At 35.2% G+C, this 21,976-nt stretch overlaps 1 protein-coding gene across 21 annotated transcripts in view; it reads left to right on the top strand.

Annotated features, from left to right (window-relative positions):
* RIMS2 (regulating synaptic membrane exocytosis 2) overlaps nt 1-21,976 on the top strand; it is a 452,662-nt gene that overhangs the window by 108,220 nt on the left and 322,466 nt on the right. For all 21 annotated transcript variants that reach the window (XM_066177495.1, XM_066177469.1, XM_066177464.1 and 18 more), the window contains one exon: nt 7,085-7,392. In XM_066177495.1, coding sequence (XP_066033592.1) covers nt 7,085-7,392 — 308 coding nt within the window. The remainder of the gene's footprint in view (nt 1-7,084; nt 7,393-21,976) is intronic.

Raw genomic sequence — 21,976 nt, 5'->3', positions numbered from 1 at the left:
GCAGGGTAACTGAGTCCAAGCTGCTTATTAGGAGCAATTTTTGCTCCATGCTGTTCTCCTACACTGTGAGCTGGCATTGTCTGGGAGATGCTGGTTAGCAAAGGCCTGACTGTGCCAGGAAGCACAAGAATTAGCAAGCAATCCTGGGCCAGCAGCTGGCCCTGTGACAGAGTTATGTCTTGCTAGTATAGGCATAGTCTCAAAGAGCAAAATCTATTTGGCCTTGAAAAATGAAAGCAGAGAGGTTATGTGATTGGTCACTATAAAAACATCAGGCAGCAGACAGTGAGGTGAGGAAAGAGCTATCTACACTTAATGACCATACTGGTGCAAGAATAAATTGCAATAAACTAGTTTGGAATATATAAGCACTGGAAATTGAAAGGCATTCTTTCCATTGTAGCTTTTAGGATTTGGAAAAGTGTTTTGACAGATTTTGGGCTCATTGTTTAGAGTTAATTTTAAGAAAGTTTATTATATTTTGAAGTTTAAAAAAGAGATTATTTTCTTTGAAACAGCAGGAAACTGGAAGCAATTCATGAGGTTTCTTCCTATTAAGTATACTTAATGAGCTTAAGTTTCCTAAGAAAAGTGCAGGAACTGTGTTCTTTTGCTTTTCTGTGACTTACAAATCTGAAAATTTGGTAAATATGTGGATTGGAGTCCAATACATTCTCAATATATTAAGTAATTATTCAAATTTCCAAGGTTAAAGACATCCTTTGTGAGTCATGTTGTAAACTCTGTTTCCTTAGAGCGGGTTTATTTCATGCCAAACCCAGTGCACTGATTTAATAAACCCTCATGGCCCTCTGGAGTCCTGCATAGGTTTATGAAACCTATTTTGGAAGCAGTGCAGCCTTATTTGTTGAGAGATAATACTGACCAGTTTGTACTATATCCAAAGCACACCCAATGTCACAATAGCCATTTTCTCACTGGAAGTCCGTACACCATTCCAGTTCTTTATGAAATCATGAAATCTCATGAAGGAGCTTTCAATTTGGCACTGTGTAGGAATTATGCACTGTCTTCATTGGCATGGACTGGATAGTGTTGAGTTGTGCCTGTGCCATAATGAAAAAACCCAAATTATTACCTTAACAGATCTTGAAGAATATCAGATATTTTCTACATGAACTTCTTTTTATACAATATATTTTAGGAAGGATGGGCTTTGGCTTGTATTAACCCAGCTAGATTTGTGTTCTAACTATTTCTAGTCTTACTGTGCATGTAGAGGGGTTTTAAAAAAAGTATGAACAAGATTACTAGTTTATGTCTTAAGGACAGTAAAAGAGTGATGCAAAAGAGATACACTCCCCATTAGGATAAGGTCACCATTAGTACAAAAGAGTACCTTTTAAAAATTGTAGTCACATAATTTTCTCTTCTGCTTGAAATATAGTGTCATGTAAATATATACTGTATCACATGCATTCACAAGAAGTGACATGCTTATTTCACTCTGACTTGCTTGTTTATGGCCATTATTACTTTTCATATGTGATGTGTCCATTCACTAAAAAGTCAAGAGCAAATATAACCACTCCCCCAGTACAAAGAATTTTTGTAGTGCAAATACACATATCTCTTAAAATATTTGTAAAAGTGTTCATCTCATACCCGTATTATACACTTTCACACTTTTCTTGGCTGGTACTGGAATTCTTGTGATATTTTATACAATTTTGGGGGATAGATATCCATTTGTCATTACAGATATAAGACAAATAAACATTAGAGCAGTTTTGGCATTCAGTCAAACTGATCGTAACATGAAAGTCGGTATCATAGCACAGACTAGTGGTATAGCAAAATATTGAAAAAACAGGTAATCTTTATCAACTTTTATACAAGTCAGAAATTCTGAGATTAACTTTCTTTATGTAATGTATTTCACTAAGTGCGTTAATGTAACAGAAGGGAATGAAAAGGGGTCTTGTCTGAACAGTCAGAGCAGTACAAAGAAATGGATGACTTTCTGTTCATTAAAGTCATAACCAGACTCTGATGCTTACAATATATGAGCATAAAGATTTATTTGACTCACTCCAAAATAATGATTTTGTGTTTTTAAAATAGGTCTTAGCAGCTGCAAAATATGCATCTGTATTCTGGACCCAAACCTCTAGAATTATGTCTGTATAGAGAAATTGTACAGACATTGCAAAAGCCTCTGTTTTCCAAAAGTATGAATGCTGGCTATGGATAGCACATGCTATATATGCCTTCCACAGTCATATACACTTTCATTAAAAAGGAATGTTAACCCAGAAATTTTTAAAGGAAACACCTTATAGAAAACAGCTCAAATTATCCCTCATCAGCAGTAGAAATCAGTACTCTTGGGTGTAAGAGAGAACATAGAATTCAGATGGGGAGAGCAAAAGGGAATTACTGTTTTTTAATGCAAACCTGAGACATGTTTTGGTAGTTTATAGAACCAAGTAGATAAGATTTTATGTTTTAGCTAACTTCTAGAAGTCTTCTAGTCTGATTTGAGGAAGATTGAATTCTAAGTAATAAATAGGGTACTAAAAACTCTTACTTCTGACAGGGACAGCTAATAATGTTGTTATTTTACTGGGAAAATTTGAGAGATCTTAATGTATTCTGAAAAAAACCCCAATAACCAGAAAAGCAGTTCCATCTCATTTTCTGGGGAGATGATGTTCAAGTAGGCAAAATGAGGAACAATTAGCAGAAACAGGGACTAGAAGTAAGATACTATTGACCGCTATTGATACTGGGTCTATACTCTCTGAAGATGCACAGATTTGCTACAGTAAATTCTAGCTTCTGTGACTGCACAGAGGAAAGTGACTCGTTATTTACTGCCAGTGCTGGTTTGTTGGTGTCTATTCCACATTGGCGTGTGGACTCTTTTGGGTGGTGGCCAGTGACAGGATAAGGAGCAACAGCCACAAATTAAGATGCAAGAAGTTCCACCTTAACATGAGGAACAACTTAGTAAAGTTGAGGGTGGCAAAGCACTGGTATAGGCTGCCCAGGGATGTCACTCCCTCTCTGAACACATGCCAAACCCACCTGGACATGTTTCTGTGTCCCCTGCTCCAGATGACCCTGCCTTGGTAGGGGAGTTGAACTGGATGATCTCCATAGGTTCCTTCCAACCCTAATGATTTCTGGAACCTGTCATCAACTTAGTGACTAATGGAGCGATGTGCTACATCCCTGAAGCAACTTCCTTGGTAAAGGGTGGCTTCAAACATTGCACTGCTCCATGATGTGATGAAGTTTTGTACTGGTGACAAATTAGGGGGAAAGAAAAAGGACTAGCAGTAATATGTGTGTAATCATGATTAGTTACCTTGATGACCCAAGCAGAGTTTTTCTACTCTTCCTTCTGTCTCCCCTTTCCTTTCAGTACTGTAGTCTTGTTAACTTGTGTAATTTTTAAAGAATTGTATCCTTCATAAAATATGAGAGCCAAAACCAAAAAAAACCTATGAAATTTGCTTAAGATTACTAGCAGCAAATGCAGCAGTTAATATAATGCTGATATATATTAGATGCTTCTGCCAAGCAGGTGAACTCTAACAGATTTGGTGAAATACTATATTTCCCATTTATTTAAAATGGTATGTCAAATATGTTTGAAGAATTTTATCTAAGAACAAAAAATTTAATATTTTTAGGACAATACAAAGAAGGGATTTTTTGTGCATTATTTATTTCTGATATGTAGATGTGACATTACTGACTATTGTAGGTTTTGTAGAATTTGTTTTATGGGCCCATGTAAAAATAAGTGCTAATAATATGTGATGAAAGCTTCTGGGCAGGGTTAGAAGTGGGAGCGTATTATGAATAATCTTGCCAAAAATAGTGAAGAAATCAAAAATGAGTTAGAACATATTAGTTCACTGCATAGAACTAACCTATAAGAATGGAAAGCAGATGGAAAGTTTAAGGAAAATCCATCTAATCCAAATTTGGAACACTTCTTTTCAGTGTTGTATAAAGAAAAGAAATTATTCTTTGAAAAAATCGGTATAAGGGGTAATGTGAAAATTTCAGGTATGTTTAGTGTGTTCTTTTCAGCAACGAGAAGTTGATTTGAACTGAACTTCAGCAATGCCTGTTGTATGCACTAGGTGGTGTTTCAGCCTTTCCAATGGAAAAGCACATCCCGATCCAGTGTCACTAGCACCTGGGATTCTGGTTTTGGACTAGCACTTAACGTAGGAGAGGAGATTTTTCCCCCATATTTTCCTTTTCGAATTGGCAGTGTTTTCATGTGGAGCATTGGCACCCAAGAATTGCAACACTGATTTTTGTGTACAAAATATGCTCATGACTGTTTTTAGGAAGGTAGTTAGGAGAGTTGGAAATGGGTGTAGTAGTGTGCCTACCCTGGAGTGCAGATTTCTGATGTAAGGGATTAGTCCTTTATTTCTGTTTTGGAAGGGAAAATTCTATGTTTTCTCCTCGCAGGTTTGTCAAAATGCATGTATTGAGCATGCAGTCCACTCGTGTGGTCTTTGCTTCTGTGCAGTGCTGCTGTCACAGTCCCAGTAAATGCTCTGTCCTGGCAGGGACTTGGCAGGGACAGACTTGCTCTGCATGTGTGTGAGCTGCTGGGCAGTATGTCCCAGGCCCCTGGGGGCAGAAGGAGGAATCCTCTCCAGGAACATGCCACCTTCCCATCTGTGCTCTTATGGCACCACCTTACAAGTGTGTCTGTCATTTAATTGAGAGGTCTGCACTATAAGTTATCTGTAGTTTTTAGATTGCAAGAATGCTTTTACATGCTGCCATAACACCGGAAAGGCAATTTTTCCCAGTACGATTTGAGGGCTTTTAATTTTTGTGCTCACTGAAAGCACAAACATTTCTGTCTGTGTGACAGTTCCAATTCTTCTCACTGTGTGTGATTATTTGAAGCTAAAATTATGTTAGGGTTAACACAATGAAATCCTGCATGTTGAAGTTATGTTGAAAATAAGGCTTTATCGGAAGTGTGACCTGTAATTATCAGAAAACGCTCATAGAAATGCAGAAAAAAAATCTGCAAAATTCATAAATGCATTTTAAATGCCATGTGTTTGATTTTTTTTCCAATCTGAAATACCCTTAATAAACTTTTCAGGAATAAGCTTAGGTCAGGAGTACTATTCCTGATTCTACTTTTAGAGGAGGTGATAGGAAATCATATTAAAACCTTTTAATTGCTATTGATTAAAGAGGGCAAAAATACTTCTGTCTTGGGTTCTGAAATTTCATTTTGATGCTTTCTCCTGTACTTTCCAACTTTAATAACAAAGGTAAAACAGACCTGTTCCTAAATTTGTATTTGAATGATGTCCAGGCCTGCAGCATACACAGTTTTGACCTTTAAATGTCCTCTAAGGACATCTAACATACCTCAGAGAGCAAGCTGCTACTCGGGGACCTTTTTTGCCCTCAGTGCTTTGGTGGTTTGTTCTGTATCGTTGTCGTAAGCAGACATGAGTTCTCTTAAATGATATCAGCTCTATAGAAAGATAACAAGGAAGTTCACTAGGATGAGGCATACCACCACCATTAAATGGGCAAGTGATGCCTTCTCTTCCTGCCCCAGCTCACAAGTTTGTGAATGAGGCAGTTGGTGACTTTAGTTTGAGTATGAACCTTGCATCCAAGTAACCTTCTATATGAAAATCTCATTGAAAGATTTTTTGTGAGACTTGACTAGAGAGCATTGCCCAAATTATCTATTAGATAACAATCTGGAGAATGAAATCATGATACAGGTGTCAACCTCTGAAATCTTTTCTGGAGGACTGAGCTAGATGTATTGTGGAGGTAGAAACTACATCTTCCATGTGATTCCATGGAGCTGGCTGTGTTTAAAAGTGATGAACATTGATGTAAGCCTTTGCATGTTCTATCTCTAAAACATTGAAAAACAGGCAGCTTGCTGTAGGATTCAAACTGGAGATAAGATAACTAGATTGAAGGCTGAGCGTAGACATTCAAGGAATATATAGTAAAACTGGTATAATTTTGTCTGTGAACTTAGACAAAAATATATAAAGGGGAGAGAAAGAAGAGGAAAAAGGAGCTAAGGCTTAAGAAAAGTGAAGATTAAAGAGTGAAGGATGAAACTTGCAGTGAGTTAATACTATCTACAATCCAAATTTTAGGGTAACACAATAATTAGTTTGAATGGTCCAATGGGTTCATGACTGGTGTGTTGTATTCGATTCACTGCATTCTGATTTATTCTCATAATAACTGAATGTTATTATGAAATTAACCTACAGATAGTTGCTGTTGTTGATTTCCTGAACTGCCATGTGACTAAGGTGATCAGATACAAAAGCTTTAGAAAGAAGGACATCTTAGAATATTGAAAAAATCTCATTACTCATATGCACGATAACACAGCTGGGAAGCTGTAATAATTTTAATAATTTAGTAAGCATATAGTGAAAGCTAAATTGTGGGTGTGAAATAGAGAGAAACACCACTTTATACATTGCGTTATTTTAGTTATAAAATGGCTTTAATTTAAAATTGCTCTGAAATTGAAGTCACTTCTTGAAGTCACTGTCTTCATGTAAGATTGGATATAGACCACCATGGAAATAAATCAGCAGAGCATTTTTGAGAATTATAAAATTGCCTGTTTGGAACAGCAGATGACCTTTTCTAAAGTTCCTTACTGTTAGTGACAGAATTAAAATGGAATAAAAGTTTAATGATTTAATTAATTTTTTCTATCATCCTCAAATTATAGTGTTAAATTTCAAAACTTACATTTATTACCATCGGGACCTCAGTATTAGAACCTTTTTTATTTATAATGCTACTATCTATTGTTTTTCCTTGTATGAAAAATAATGAAAAAAAAGACTAAAATTATTTTTGTTGGTTTTTTTCCCCAAAACTAGTTATTCCAAGGTTGTATAGATAGATTTTATTGTATTGTAGCTAAGATATTGTAATTTTAATGGAATTAAAACTGTAGTCTTTCTACCTTTGGAAATGGTAACAGTCTGTTGATGTATGCTTGGTAAAAATGTCTACAATGTTTACAAGCTAACGGATTTTACACTTAAATGTGTCTGAACAGGTAATGTGGGTATGTAACTTGTGCCGAAAACAACAAGAAATCCTCACAAAATCAGGAGCCTGGTTCTATAACAGCGGATCACATGCACCACACCAGCAGGACCAAGAAGGAATTAGAGCTCTGAGGAATGAGGAAGCACCTCAAGAGAAAAAAGCAAAACTGCAGGAGCATCCGCAGTACCAGGGACCATCAGGTGACATATCCACACAAGCTTTGGACAAAAACAGATCTCAAGGGCTCACAAGACAAGACTCAATTAAGAATGGTTCAACAGTAAAGCATCATGTAACAAGTGACACATCAGACAGGTAAGAAAGTATTTAATGATTATCCTGATCAAGATCTGATGAATTTATGCTACAAATTTGATTTTCTAGTTTAAAATTTTATCTTATTTTTATTCTGTAGCCTATAAAATACGAACTGAGCATTTTGAATCAGCACTGAGACTGTTGGTTTGTTTCAGATGGTCATAGCCAGTGTGTGCTCTTCATTCCTTCTCACTGAAAAAATGTGGGACATGACAGTTGCAGTGGGACAGAGCTTGTCCCTGTGCTTGCAAGCTTGTCTTTCTGCTGTGCAGAATTTTACCCTATTTCTTTTATGCAGTAACTTTATAGCAAATCCAAAATAGGACTCAAAAAGGCAGATTAATGGAAAACAGCATCTGTTCAGACTACTGAATTAAAACATCTGGTTGTACTTGCAGTCTATAGTATTGAGGACAGTGAAATCTTTGTGTAATGACCTGAGCCTTTTCATGGTTTCTTAGTTTCTTGATGTTAGTTACTGTCATTAGTATAAATATTTTTCCTTCCCTGGTTTATGTTAACATTACTTGCATTGTTTGAAACTGTGACTCTATCAGTGCTAGTGTAGTAAGACTCAGTTTAGCCAGATTGGAGCAGGAACCTCTGTCCCTTTTTCTTGATGTGATTATACCAAAAGGCACCTTTTGAAAGAAAACTCTCAACCTCAGTGGCTAGGTTTTATGGGAGCACAAAAATAAAAATTATTTAATTGAATGAATTTAATTTTTTCATAAACAACACGGTTATGGAACTTTAAATATTGGAAGGGAAAGATGAGAGTGGGATTGCTCAGGTGTTTCCATGGAAATGATATCCTCACACACATGCAAGAGACCTCCAGCTGCCTTGGAATTTGGCAGCCAGAGCAGTATAATCTGGCAGCTTTTTTCTGCTGCCCAGATATGACCTCATTACAGCATTTATTCTGAGAGCTTGAAACAAGTTAGATATAGTATCTTTTACATTTACTATACTAAAATAGTTTTCCTTTTTCATCACCTCTTGTATTCCTGCATATTTTATTTCCTATTTTTGGTCTTACGTTAGAACAAATTGAATGTAATTAATCCAACCTTTTTTTGTTTAACTTATTCTGACTATTTGTCAGAGCTGTTTGCTCTGATACTGGCTGTTGGGTTCAGTACTTAGTTGTCCTGAGTGCTCCTTAGTTACACATGTAGGCTCTGAAAAACTTGACTGGCATCCTAACTTGACACTAGGGAGCCGGAAAGATAGACTTATTCTTTTGTGGTTCATTTTTTCCCCTTAATTTTGCCAGGAAGTGATATAATAGGTAATGTGAAAATAAAAAAATCCCAAACTCTTGTTACCAGCAGCAATTTAACTCTGAAAGGGTTTTTATATTATATGCATATGGAAATATGAAGGCAGAGAGTGGTATATAAATATATATATATATAATTGATATATGCAATATGCATTTGCCCTAAGTAGAGTTAAATGATAAACATGGACACTATAGACTAATATTTTCCAACAGGAAGCATGTAGGCTTTGTGCCTGAAATTGGAACTATTTTGCTGATTGTGATCACTTCTACTTGATATATTATTTAAGTTCAGATAGTTTTTTCAGTTATTAGCCTCTTCATGTTTTATTTGGATAATAATACTGATGTTCCATAATTAACATATACAAGTATTCTTAGAATAAGATATATATATTATATGCTACTGAAGGATAGAGGGTCTTCTGAATAATTTTTATTCCCTAATGTTTCTCACATAGACCTCTTATTTCTGGACCCAATGAAAAAATTCTTCCATGATGCGCATTCAAAGTCTTACTGGTCAAATGTGCTTTTAAAGGAGAATATTGACAGCTCTGAGAAAGACTACCCCAGAATTCAATGATGGGGAGAGACTTTAAGTTTGGATCTCTGTGTGCTGTGGTGCCATTGCTATTCTCATCAATAATACCAGGAAGACTTACAGTTTGTGTTGTCTTTGGCCGGAGTAGAGTTAATTTTCTTCACAGATGGCTGATATGGGGCTATGATTTGGATTTGTGCTGAACACAGGGTTGGTAATAAGGAGATGTTTTTCCTATGGCTGAGAAGGGCATACGCAGAGCCAAGGGCTTTTCTGCTTCCTGTACTGCCACCCTGGTGAAGAAGTTGGGGCTGCATGGGAGTTTGGGAGGAGACTCAGTACCTGTCCTGAGCTGGGACAGATGATCCAAACTGACCAAAGGGATATTCCAGTCCATATAACACCATGCTCAGTAAATAAAGTTGGGTGAAGAAGGAGGAAGGAGGAACATTTTCTGTTCTTAAACTAGGTATCTGCAGAAATTGAGCAACTAACTAGTATGTTAGACCATTTGTCTACAAGAAGGAATTCTTTGAGAAAAATTTGGCCATTCAAAATGTCCAACATAATAAGGAAACAGACAAAAACATTTCAAGTATTTAGAAGTGGTTGTTGCTTGCCTTGCACAATCACGATAATGGAAATATAGTGAGAACTATATTTTCCATATTTTTCTTCCCAAGGACATTAGTTTTAGCACAAAAAATAATTTAAAATGTTAAAAACAATAATCACTTGTGAAAAGAAAGGTATTGCTAAGATTTTATACTTTTGGTTATGATTTGAATAGAAAGGTAAAATATATTCTTTTTGTCAAGGGTTTTCTAGCTCTTTTTGTAGCTTCCATGGGTGTTACAGCAATCATTGCTTAGAAGTTCTTTAAATCAGGTATCATATATCTTATCTTGGTCATCTGGAGACACGTTGGTCACAGAGTAAAGGGCAACATTCACTCCTTTAATCTCAAGATCATCAATGTCCTTCCTGTCTCGTTCCTTACTGTGTCTTTTCTGGTTGTGCTTTTTTGTTTTTCCATCTTTGAGTAGTGCTCACCACATTTTTTTCCTGTTTTCCTTACTAGTATTATTTTTCATTAAAAATTTATTGTTTCAACCATTAGACTAGTATTCTGTTTCCTTGATGTAAGCAACAGTCCCATTTGCAATTGATAGGTCAGTTTAGACAGATAGATAGGTACCTGATTATAGATCTTTGACTGATCTGTAATTTGTTGCCTGAAGAAGCCTGGGATGATTTTGGATTGCACATTCTCCAAGGATGTTTCTTATATTGGATCCATTACAGAAAAAAACAAAATGTAAAAAAAAAGTTCAGAAGTAAGTTGTACTTACCAAGAGCAGAACAGTTTTTCAGTACTTTTTTTTTTTCTAGTTCATATAGTAGAATCATAGCATGACTTAGACTGCAACCTTAAAATCATCTAGATCCACACCATCTGCCATGGGCAAGGACACCTTGCACTGGACCACTGCTCAAAGCCCCATCCAGTCTGGCCTTGAACATTTCCAGAGATGGGGCCATCCACAGCTTTTCTGGAAAACCTGTTCCTGTGCCTCACTAACCTCACAGTAAATGTCTTCTTCCATATATCTAGCCTAAATCTACCCTCTTTCAGTTTAAATTCTGTACCACAATCTGCCCTATGGTGCTTTCACTGCTTGTTATATAGTAAACCTGTAGGAAAGGCAGGGGCAGCAGGCACATGCGTATGATTCACTAAATGACCATGGTTTATTTGACATTGTTTGAGGTGAGACTGATGTAATTTGTCTCACATGGAGATTTCGAGCTAAGCAAAGTTGAACTGTAATCATATGTAGTGATTTTCATAGACTTAACCTTGTCTGCAGGTTGTATGAATGCTGATACAGTGTAACATTAGATTCCCTGAAAACTGCAAAATGATGTGAATCCAAGAAATGCGAAATATTATTTTAAGTAATCCATAGACTCAGAAGGTCTATTCTGAGGTCTGCTGAGCACAGATGGTAGATTTATAGCTGCAGTTCTTTGATTTGAAGACTCACATTAATTCTGGATTAGGCAAAGGGGTCTGATTTTATTTTATTTTATTTTCATCAAGGTCTTTCATGTAGTCTATTGTTTCCAAGATCTACACAAATCATCATACAATATGTGTTTTATTTCTAGCAGGAAAATCATTTGAACAGACATAATATTTTTTTTTTTCAGTCATTCTCAGGAGGCAATCAGCTTGTGAAAAGCCTGTTTTTTTCATTCCAAAGCCCATGTTTGTAATGTCCTATTAAAATGTGTACAACATCCTAAAATTAAAATCTGGGAAACAAGGAACCTAGTGCTGATAAGAAGATTTTGATTTGTCATTTTCTTCGCCTGAATTGTTAGATCTTTATGCAGCGTTGCCATACTTAGCTTTTAAAATAATTATTGTTCTTATTCTCAGTAGGATCCATTGTAAAGCCATTTCAGTAAATTTCCACATAGAACTCAGTGTTTTAACCTGTAAATATTTTGTTACATTCCAGAGATGTTGCTTCACAAACCTCTATTCTGTACATATACATAGCTCTCTAAAAGTAGTAAACGACTCATGCATCTTCCCAAAGCAAGGTTACAGTGACACAGCTATTAATATATATCTGAAATGGTTTTATGTAGTTCAGGTGGATGTGAATTTTTCAGGGTTTTAAAAAATTATTATTATTTTCCCTAATCTGCATTTTATGAATCCAAAATGTTTTTCAAAATTTGAAACTGATGACTTTAATTTTACAACATATATTTTTCATGCATTATATTAGTGAAAGAAAAACATCCTTAAGGATATTTTTCATGAGATTCAGTGAAAAAAAAGAAAGAGAAAATATTGTGAAAATATTCATTTTCATGTGTCATGAGTCAATTTATTCCTGCTACATCTATCAGAGGTGAGGCTTGTCACAAAAAGAGAATTGGTTCTTGGTATAGGAAAAGATCATGAGCTGTAAGCTCATGATCTGAAGAAAGACTAATAAATAAAGCTGCCTGAACCCTTTTGAGATTAACTGTAAGGGTATGAGATTAAATCATAAAAACCAGAACGAAAACAACAAATTGAGAGAGTGAGCAGCTGCAGAGTTGCACAACAGCGGTATTTATTTTCCAGGCCAGCAGACACAGTAAAGATATATCCTACTTCCCTCTTCCTTGTTTTCTCTTTTCAGAGATACATATGTATTTGGGGGTTTATTTTCTATCAAGCCTCTTACTTCGGAAAAAAAAGAAGATTTTTAGGGTGGTTTCCACACATTATATAGGGGGGTTGGAGGATGAATTTTATTCTGAGTAAGAAATGCAAACAAGAGGCTACTTGGGTCTGAAGATGCCGTATTTGTGCATGCATTCTTTATGAAATGTATACAGGTGCTTCCCGCATATAAAGGTTTTATTCTGTTGTATTACCAATGGCAGTAGCATTGAAAGTGGTTTCCTGTGTCCCTTTCCTTCCATTCTTGGGAGGAATGCCAGTATGAGCTGGCAGCGTAGGATCTGTCTTTTGGGACTGCAGTTGGGGATGTCAGGGTGTGAACAGAGAGGAAAAATGAGACCAAAACAAGAGAGAAAAGGAGGAGAGAGGAAAAAGCAGGCATAAGTGAGACAAGAAACATGAAAGAGCAGCAGGAAATAAAAAATGAAAATGTGTGTCCATCTGTTTCATGTTTATATATTTTTAAAATGATTCTTCTTTAATTGCTAGATCATGAACAACTGACACTGAGAACAGCACTGATGGTAGTTTATTGCAATTTAAAACATGACAGTGGAACATTGAAGTCAGTCAATTATATTTCTTTTGGAAAAGCTGAAAACTGCCCGTTTTTTGAGATTATAACTATTTTTCTGCTGCAACAGTTTTGACACATCACTGTAGTGCAACTTCGGGTTTTGATTGTTTCTATTTCTGAGTACTCGAGTTGATAGATTTCTAGGCCAGATGTGTTAAAACCCCTTAACTTGGACCCATGGCGACTAAGGATATTTGAAAGCAAAGTATTTTACCTGATTCTGAAGTAGAATAGAGGTATTTTAACTTTTTTACCTATTTTTTTACCTGCTGACATATTTAAAGACGGTGAGAAATATAAAATAATTGTGTAGAAACAGTATTTAAACTGTGTTGGTATTCAAGAGTCAGGTTGATAAAGCTGTGTGCGGATTTGCTCATGCTCAGAGCACGCACGTCTCTAAACCTTTCAGAATTCTTTATGTAAGGCATAAAAATATGAATTCTTTTTCATTTTTTTGACTACCACAGTAGCAAAACCCCCGAAATTGTTGATAAGCATAATTATATTCTTCCACTTAATGAATAAACTTAATACTCCATACAAGAAATTTGCAGGTTGACTTTAAAATTGAATCAGCATTCTTTTCCATGCGTGACTGCAAAGGCCTCACAGTGACTTTCCCTGGTGCTAGAACAGGATGAAAAGGGCTTTAGAGGTACCCTACAGTATTTTTAACATATTAACTAAAGATTTAAGTTTTAGAGGATTTGAACTGCATCTGAATAAGGTTTTATATTCATCTTCCTACTCCCATTCCAGCATTTTTTACCACATTAATAGTCCTTAGAGCTGTAAAGTAAAACCAATGTCAATTTGACAACTAAGCAAAAACTCAGTGGTTTTGCTTTTTTTTCTTGTGCTTTCTTTTCATTGTGTGCTTTCTGTGATTCTTGAGATAATAGTTAAGAACAAATACATTAGTTTTTTCTTCACAGAACTGCTCTTTTAATTATTTAATTCATCTACACATAGGGTTGAGGGTGTGGATCAGCATTTCATGGCTGTTCCAGTTTTCAGGTAGAAACTGAAGTTAAGTTTATCTGCAGTCTCAATCTCAGATGACATTAAAAAATAATCAAATAATAACCATGGCCTAAGGAAGCAATAGAAATTTATGGGAAGAGAGTCAGAGAAAGTACAGTATTTAATTATTGAGAAGTTGTTCCTTGGGTCCAAGAAAGTCAGAAATCCTTTAGTGCGGAAATTTTAATGAAATAATTAGACACTTACGACAAGGATTAAGCTACACCCACTTATGAAGATGAGTAAGGACTTTGATACCATCTGTAATTCAAGGTCTCTGTAAGGAGTTCCTGAATGATATTTATGTTGTCTATTAAGAGTCCAGACTACCTACAATGAGTACACGTTGTTTCTACCTGTCATTATTAGGTTGCAATGGATTGTACCACATTCATTCTGTTCTAACTTCTGGAAAAGAGGTGGAGCTTTTTCTCTCCATTACCTTTGCAGAACTGTCTGTTTTCTGAGAAATGAAACTCCTTGTATGACTCTTTGTCTCCTAATATTTGTTTTCTGGATCTCCTGCTCATGAAATGTCAACTCTGACACAATGTTCAGGATGTGCAGCCACACTGTGACTTCAGGGGGGGTTTTCGGAGCTGTGCATTGTTTCCCTTCCTCCCCTTTTATTTTCTCTAACTGACTAGGATTTATTAAAATATACCTTTTATGATTATTTTAAGGTGAGTCTTTATCTAGCTGTAGAGCCTATATTGAGTAGCATTGGGCCTCTGAGCAAAGGCAGCTACAATTTTGGATCCTTTTTTTAGAGAAAAATAATCTGTTTGTAAAAGAGAGAAAGAGAAGAGGAAAATTCTAGAACTGTAGCAGAACTAACCTACCTTAATAAACAGTCTAAAACTGCCATGTTCCTTTTCAAATACTAGAGTGTTTTAATTAAGAACATAACAAAAATATTCAATTCCAGCTTTAAGTGACAATGTTAACTCAGCTGCAATCATTCTCCACAGTGAGCTAATCTCATGTAGATTTTAGGGAATTTCTTTTTCACAGTTTGCAGTAGAGAGCCTTTTCAAAATTAATTCCATTACAACATGATGTTTTTATTTTGCTTACTGTTACTGATTATTTTATTTTTTCTCAGTTGACATTTGGTGCGTGCTGCTTATTGAAAGCTATCACTTACTATTTGATTTTTCTTCTTGAGCTCGGGGATGTCTGGATATGCAGTGCTGATATTTGGCATCTCCGAAGAGAATTTGGCCTTCTATTGTGGTGTTACATTTTTGTGTAGCACAGTTCTGTCTTTACCTGTGCTAAAACACCGTTAATAACTTAAATTTGTAAGCACAGATATCATCTGTATTAGAGTATTGAACATTTTTATTAAGTACTGACTGCAGCTAACATGGCACTAAATGTAGCTTTGCTTTTAACTGAACTGATCCTGTAAAAAAGAAATATCAGAAAAAAAAGGAGAGTAGCAGCATTTATAAATTATTTTTTTAAATTAATGAGGCCAATACCTTTCTGGGTTGAGCATGTCTTGGAGTGCAGTTTTGTTGACCTTACATAAACTTGGGTGCTAGAGCTCAGTGTGTGCTCATAATCCTTAGTTGTACTGTCCTCTGTTCTTTGCAGGCTAAGATCTCTTAAGAATTATAAATAACAGATTTTTTAATATTTCATATTTTAAAAGAAATGGTGTGCAAGAGTGAATAAGATACATCTGTGGAGTGTAGCCGAGGGAAATTTCTAATGTTTGGTAGGAAACTCTGCTAAGTCAAGTTTATTGTTTCTAGCAGCCAAGTAATTCTGGGATCTGCAGGAAGCAATTAAACGAATGGCTTTTTGTTTTCATATTTTTTTACCACAGCTATATAGACTGAAAAAAAAAAGAAGAAAAAAATAAAAAAGAAAAGTGAGACTGTATAGCTATTACTGGTGCAAATTCTTTGGCTTTTCCTATGTGTCTCTAGAAGTCACAAATGATAAAGAAATCACTTCTGTAGTGCAATTTAGTTGTCACTTATCTTTTTACCTGGTAAGATTAAAAATGTTAGTGACTGTCAATCTATTTTATTAAGTCAGATTCGAGGAAAAAGTGTAACAGAAATGAATATAATAGGATCAGGGTGTCCATATTTTCATAATTCAAAGTTACATTATTAAGCAGTACAATTTTCTCTCTACCTTGTCTTCATCATGATTTTTCTGTTTCTTTTTCTGCCCCTTCTTCAAGCCAAATCGTTTCAACCCTTTGCCTTCTCTGGAATGTCCCTGTAGTATTATTTATTTATTTAGTTGATTACCTAATTTCTTTTGTGTGTCACTATCTCTTTTCCACTGGTGTGAGAAACAAAACCAAACTCTGGTTAGACATTGAAAGTACTTTCAGAGATATAGCCATGATTTTTTTCACCTAAAGACAGACACTCTTCTTCTCTAAGCCGCTTCTTTTACTTTCCCCTTAATGTAGTTCACTTCTTTTCCTCACTTTAATACCAGTAATTCCCCAACCATTCCTAAATGTCCTTTCAGTTTTGTGATGAGCTAATTGGATACTTCTCTCCCAACCTTGGAGAAATCTTAATTTTGTGCCTTAAATAGAAGGAGCTCACTACAGTCTTCACTAAGCAGAATGAAGACAGCCACAGACATTTTAAGGGCGTAATTGTATCAAAGTAGTGCAGTGCTATGTCATTTCAAGTTAAGTAGGAAATGTAGGTGACTTGAAGTTAGTGACTCTTAAGTGGAGTTCTAAAATCCAAGGTAATGTCTGTGTATGAAATGCAGTGGGTTGTGTATACATGTGACTTGTTCTGACTTCCTGCACTACTATGCAGCTTTGTGCCCTGTAATCATGCCCTGGAGTTTTTAGAAAATGATATCATCAAGTTCCTGGTTCTGCAGCACTGAGCTTCCCGAAAATGTTATTAGGGACCTCAGAAAGTGTATCATCTTCATAGAGTATCAAGAGGTTAAGTTGCTCCAAACAGAGTTTTCCAAATTTCTGGTCCACTGTTTTGTCAGCTGGTATTATATGCTTGAATTGGCCCCTAGATGTAATTTATCTGGCTAAGCCAGTTTCTGTTATGCAGCTTGTACTAGGACAAACCATGAACTTTGCTGCAGAAACCCCATTTTCTTTGTAAAAAGAAAATGGCAAGGAGAAGAGTTCTTACAGTAAGGTTGTGCTAGAAAGAAATGCATTTTAGCTGCAAGACGTAACATTACATTTGTAATGACTTCGTGAAAATTCTGGACTTTAAATGAGTTCTTGATGATCACTAAAAATTTTTTTTAAAATGCCGAGGAAAGCCAAGGAGATTAAAGCAAAAAACATCTGATTTGCTTTATAATGCCAAATAAATTGGTAAGCTTGAAGAGGACATTGCATTCTAAAGTTCCAAATCAGTGCACAAACCTGATTTTTTTTGAAGAGGTAGATTAATTTTAATTCAGTCTTTTTGACTCTGGCATGAGGTGCTGGGCTGACAAAAAATGAGCTGCTTCAGTTGCATCTTTATGCTGCAGTTAGAACCATGAAAAATAGTTAAGCTAGAAGAGGAATCACAATTAGTTCAACAATCTCAACCCTTGAGTATAAGAAATTTGACAACTCAAAGGTTTGTTCAGTAATTCCACCTCCTCACTAGGATGAGATAATTGCGTTTTATTCCTAAAATGGACATGGAGTGATTAATCTTCCTGTACCATTTATTAACAGGGTTTAGAACAAAAAAGTATTCTTGAAAGAAACCAAATTTAACTCGGATATGCATTTCTTATAAAACAATATATATTTTGGGTGCTTCTTTTATCTCAAGTATGTACAATGAAGATTGAAGAATTGACTTTAATTTACTAATATCAATATATACATATATCAACATGTGAAGCAAGAAATTTGAACTTTTGAATGAAGTAAAATTGAAGTAAAGTATAATTTATTTTCTACTCAGCAGATTTTTAATGCAGACATTCTTTCCAAAATTAGAATATCAGATATAATGACTCTGAGAACCAGTGTAAGAAGAAAAAGAGGAAGATACGTCACTTAAATAATGGAAAAGATAGGAATATTTTGTAGATGGGACTCAAACACTTGAGCTTTGGATATTTAGTGCAGTACTAATAGTGTCTCAACTTCTCAAAAAAATTATTTTGGGTGGTGATAAACTGCATTGCAGTAATGACTGATGCGCTAACACAGATCTGTATAATTTTCACCTATTTTACTTCTTTGCTCCTCCTTCAAGTAATTAAGAGCACATATAAGAATGTTCATGTCCTTTTGGCAGACTTTCCCAAAACCTGTCAGTTGTTTTCAGTGTTAAGCCTGGTAAAGCTAACCAAACCAGGAGAGTTTGCTCAAGACAAGGATTTGAAATTTCACTCTGTGTGGCATACAGATATTTCTTTCAGAAGCACTTTTTTTCTGTCTGAAAATGGGACTTATTTAGAAATTTATTCTGTGATATGTCACCAAATATCATGAAGCCTTACAGTTACAGCGATCAATTATGAAATTAACCCTAACTCCCTTCCCAAGTGGCCAATAATACCTTTATTCCACTAAAATAGAACTGCTGTATTAAATGGAAACCTTTCCAAAGTAAAATATTTACACAGCCTTAATGCTTATAAAATCCAGGCTCCATGACACTGTCAAAGGAAATGAATTCCAGAAGTGTGTGATCATCAGGAAAATATTCTTCTGGTATTCCAATCAGATGAATATAGGAGGAACCCAGGAGACCATAAATCTCATAATGACATGAAAGGAAGATAAATTAATCTCTTTGAACTCATCCCCAAGATATGGAAGGCTCAAATTTTTAACCAGTGGACTGAATAGCAAAACTTAATAAACAATCTGGTGCATAGATGTGTTGTCAGCCACTGGTAAACTAAATGAAAAGACTGATTTTAATCTTACTGCCATTTGGAGAATGATCTTTTAGTTTGCACATACATTAGTCCTTGTTTCTGTCTCAGATCGCTTGGACACATTGACACCCAACACCAGTTTGGACCTTTAAGGACCAAATCAGTCATCTGAAAAAAAGTGAAAAAAAGTAATTTATAAAATTAATTAAACTCTCAAATTCATTGTGAATTAGAGCCAATTTCTGCAATGTATAACCACCATGGACTTCAAGATCAATATAATTGTTATTTTCTTTACATAACAAGGAAAGTTATGGTCAGCCTGCTTACCAAAAAAAAGCGCTTGTGTAAAGGATGTCGTAACTGTGGTAACTGTGTCTTTCATGAAGAAAATATTATCTCTTTATCTGAGTGCATATATTGGAAAAATTTCTGTGTTGGGGGCATTTACGTAGTTGGTAATCATTGTTGGACTGTCATAGGATTTATTTTTTGCTGACTGTTTGCTTAAATTTCTATAATTTGGTGAGTAAGAGATATAAGAACAAGCTGCCTGTGAGCACTGAAGAAATCAACTTGCACCTTGAATACCTCATCCTGAAATGGAGAGGAAAGACAGATATCTGCAAACTCTTAGTGAGTGTATTTTCAGGTTCTGTTATTAGTATTTTACATTATTAATCATGCATAATACTTCTTTAGTAGTATTTTAAATCACCTTTTGTTTTTTTGAAAGGTGGAAACCAATCACTTTTTATGAAAGTGAAGAACAGAAATGTCTTTTGTAGCCGATGAATTTTTCAGTGCACTGTTTCAAAAATCAATCAAATCTCTGTTCTAAGCCAGCAGTTCTTGTCTAGTGAGACACATCTCATTGGTGAACCATCCAGAACTGCAAATGAGGCATAAAGTAGGATTCATGTACTATAATGAGGTGCAAGGAAATATCAATTGATTGTAAATCATCTGAAGGTAAAATTGGTCGAAATATACTATTCTACAAGGTGCAGCATCTACTGAATATTGAGCCTTTTGTATCCTTGTGTATTACACGTACTTCTCTACCTCTTCAGCAAGTGTATAGAAAATTGAATGTTCCTGTTGGATAAAGGATCTATTCCTTTAGCCAGGGGAATGAAGTCTCACTCCGTCTAACCCTGATTCTTCCGCCTTAATAGTACTCCTTTAATACTTTTAGAAATATTATTTATATATTATATGCTATGTGTATGGACATGGAGAAATGTATATATTCATACTAAAAGGTTGGGATGCCTAGCCATTTCAGTAAATTATAAGAACTGTAGGAAAGCAGAGAACTGATTTTGACCCAGAGTTTTCAGAAATTTATTTTGTGGAGATGTATTTCTCCTGTAGGAAGCTGACCTGCCCTGCAGGAATGAAAAAAAAAAAAAATTAGTAGCATTTATGAATTATTTTAGTACAAAATAGAATCATGCTCTTGCAGGTTGAAGAATTGATTTGTACATTTATTAGACAAATAGATTGGTTTTCTTGTTTGCCAAATGCAATTTCTGCCTCAGTAGCTCTTTATATAAATTATGGCATAGGTCAGGATAGTGGTTTAAAAACCCCATATCCCTGGATTTGAAGGCTTCATTTTTATATGTGATATCTGCCATCAGTAGAAGTTTTGCTAGAAACCATGAAGATTCCTAAAATACCTGTGTTATATGTAGGGAAAATGAATGAGTTGGAAAAAGGGAAAGAATGTGCACACCTAGATTTTTTTTTTCAGATATGATGTCATAACACAACCAAGGCAGGAACTGGAAAATGTTCTCAGATCTAGCAATAGAAATACAACCACAGATATATATTCCTACGTCCTAAATAAAGTAATTAGACAAGCATAAGAACACTTCATTAAATCTATTTTTGGGTGCTCATGCAATTTTGGGTCACATGATCTTTTCCCCCTACATTTTCTTCTTTCTTTCTATTAATTATACAGGAAGAAGAATGTGGCTAGCTTTCCAAACTGCACTCCTTAGTCATCTACATTTAGGTGGGATGAATCTGGGTGTCTTTGTTATAAAGGTCAAACAATCTCAATTCAATTTCTGAATTTGCCTAAAATCAGTAACAACTTCATTTTTAAACATAGACTTCCCTGATCAAGGAATACTTAAAAATGCCCAGAACTGGCAAGTGAGGTAGAACAAGGCACTGGAATGTTATTGCAGACCAAGCAAATTGTATATATTGTGTAATATTCAGAAGGAAAAAGATAAGAGAACTAATTAAAATTATACATTTTATGTAATTATTTGCAACTATTCTATGCCTTGTCATATTTAAATGAAATTTCCCATATTTTCTTTCAGCTAATGTATTAAAGAGAATTCTGCAGGGAGTTTTGAGAAGCCATAATCTATATTGAGCTAAGGAAATTAAAAAATAAGTCTAAGTTATTCATGTTAAAGATATCTTAAAAATAATATACTGGGAGGTATACCCAGTTGTGAGGCATACTTTCTTATTCATTTCAGGAATTAGTACTGTTGTGGTGTAATCTATCGTAATAAATAACAAAGGGTTTTCAAATTACGATTTTCCTATTTCCTTCGTCTATTTTTTTTTAGTTTTTTCCCCTGTCTTACTCAGCCTCAAATGCACAATTTGTGTGTGGTCAGTGCCAGTTTTTGTATGTGTCCATACCAGCCCTAACAGCGGGATTTCCCAAGTGAACATATGGCACATTTCCTAGTAAAGTTAGACCTACCATTGTGTTATCTGAGTTTTTAAAAATGTAGAATTATTTTATCAGTAAAAGTATTTATTGTAAGTCATCTGACATTTAACTTTCACAAGTCTTTATTTTTTCATTTCATAGATTTAGAATTTCATTAAAAAGAAACTGTTAAAAAAATATAAAACCTCAGCTTCCAAATATTTTATTTGTATAATATATTCTTTCCTAAGTAGTAAGTTTGTAGGCAAAAATATCATGTTTATCTTGCTTGCCACTTTTTAGGAAGTTTTAAAGCCATCCTGATCAGCGGATCATGATTATTTCTT

This window comes from Chamaea fasciata, unplaced genomic scaffold, assembly GCF_029207755.1.
Source record: "Chamaea fasciata isolate MVZ Bird 193981 ecotype frontalis unplaced genomic scaffold, bChaFas1.0.hap1 SCAF_1, whole genome shotgun sequence".
In the NCBI taxonomy this organism is placed as follows: Eukaryota; Metazoa; Chordata; class Aves; order Passeriformes; family Sylviidae; genus Chamaea; species Chamaea fasciata.
Note: the sequence above shows the minus strand (reverse complement) of the source record. Positions and strands in the feature narration are given on the sequence as shown.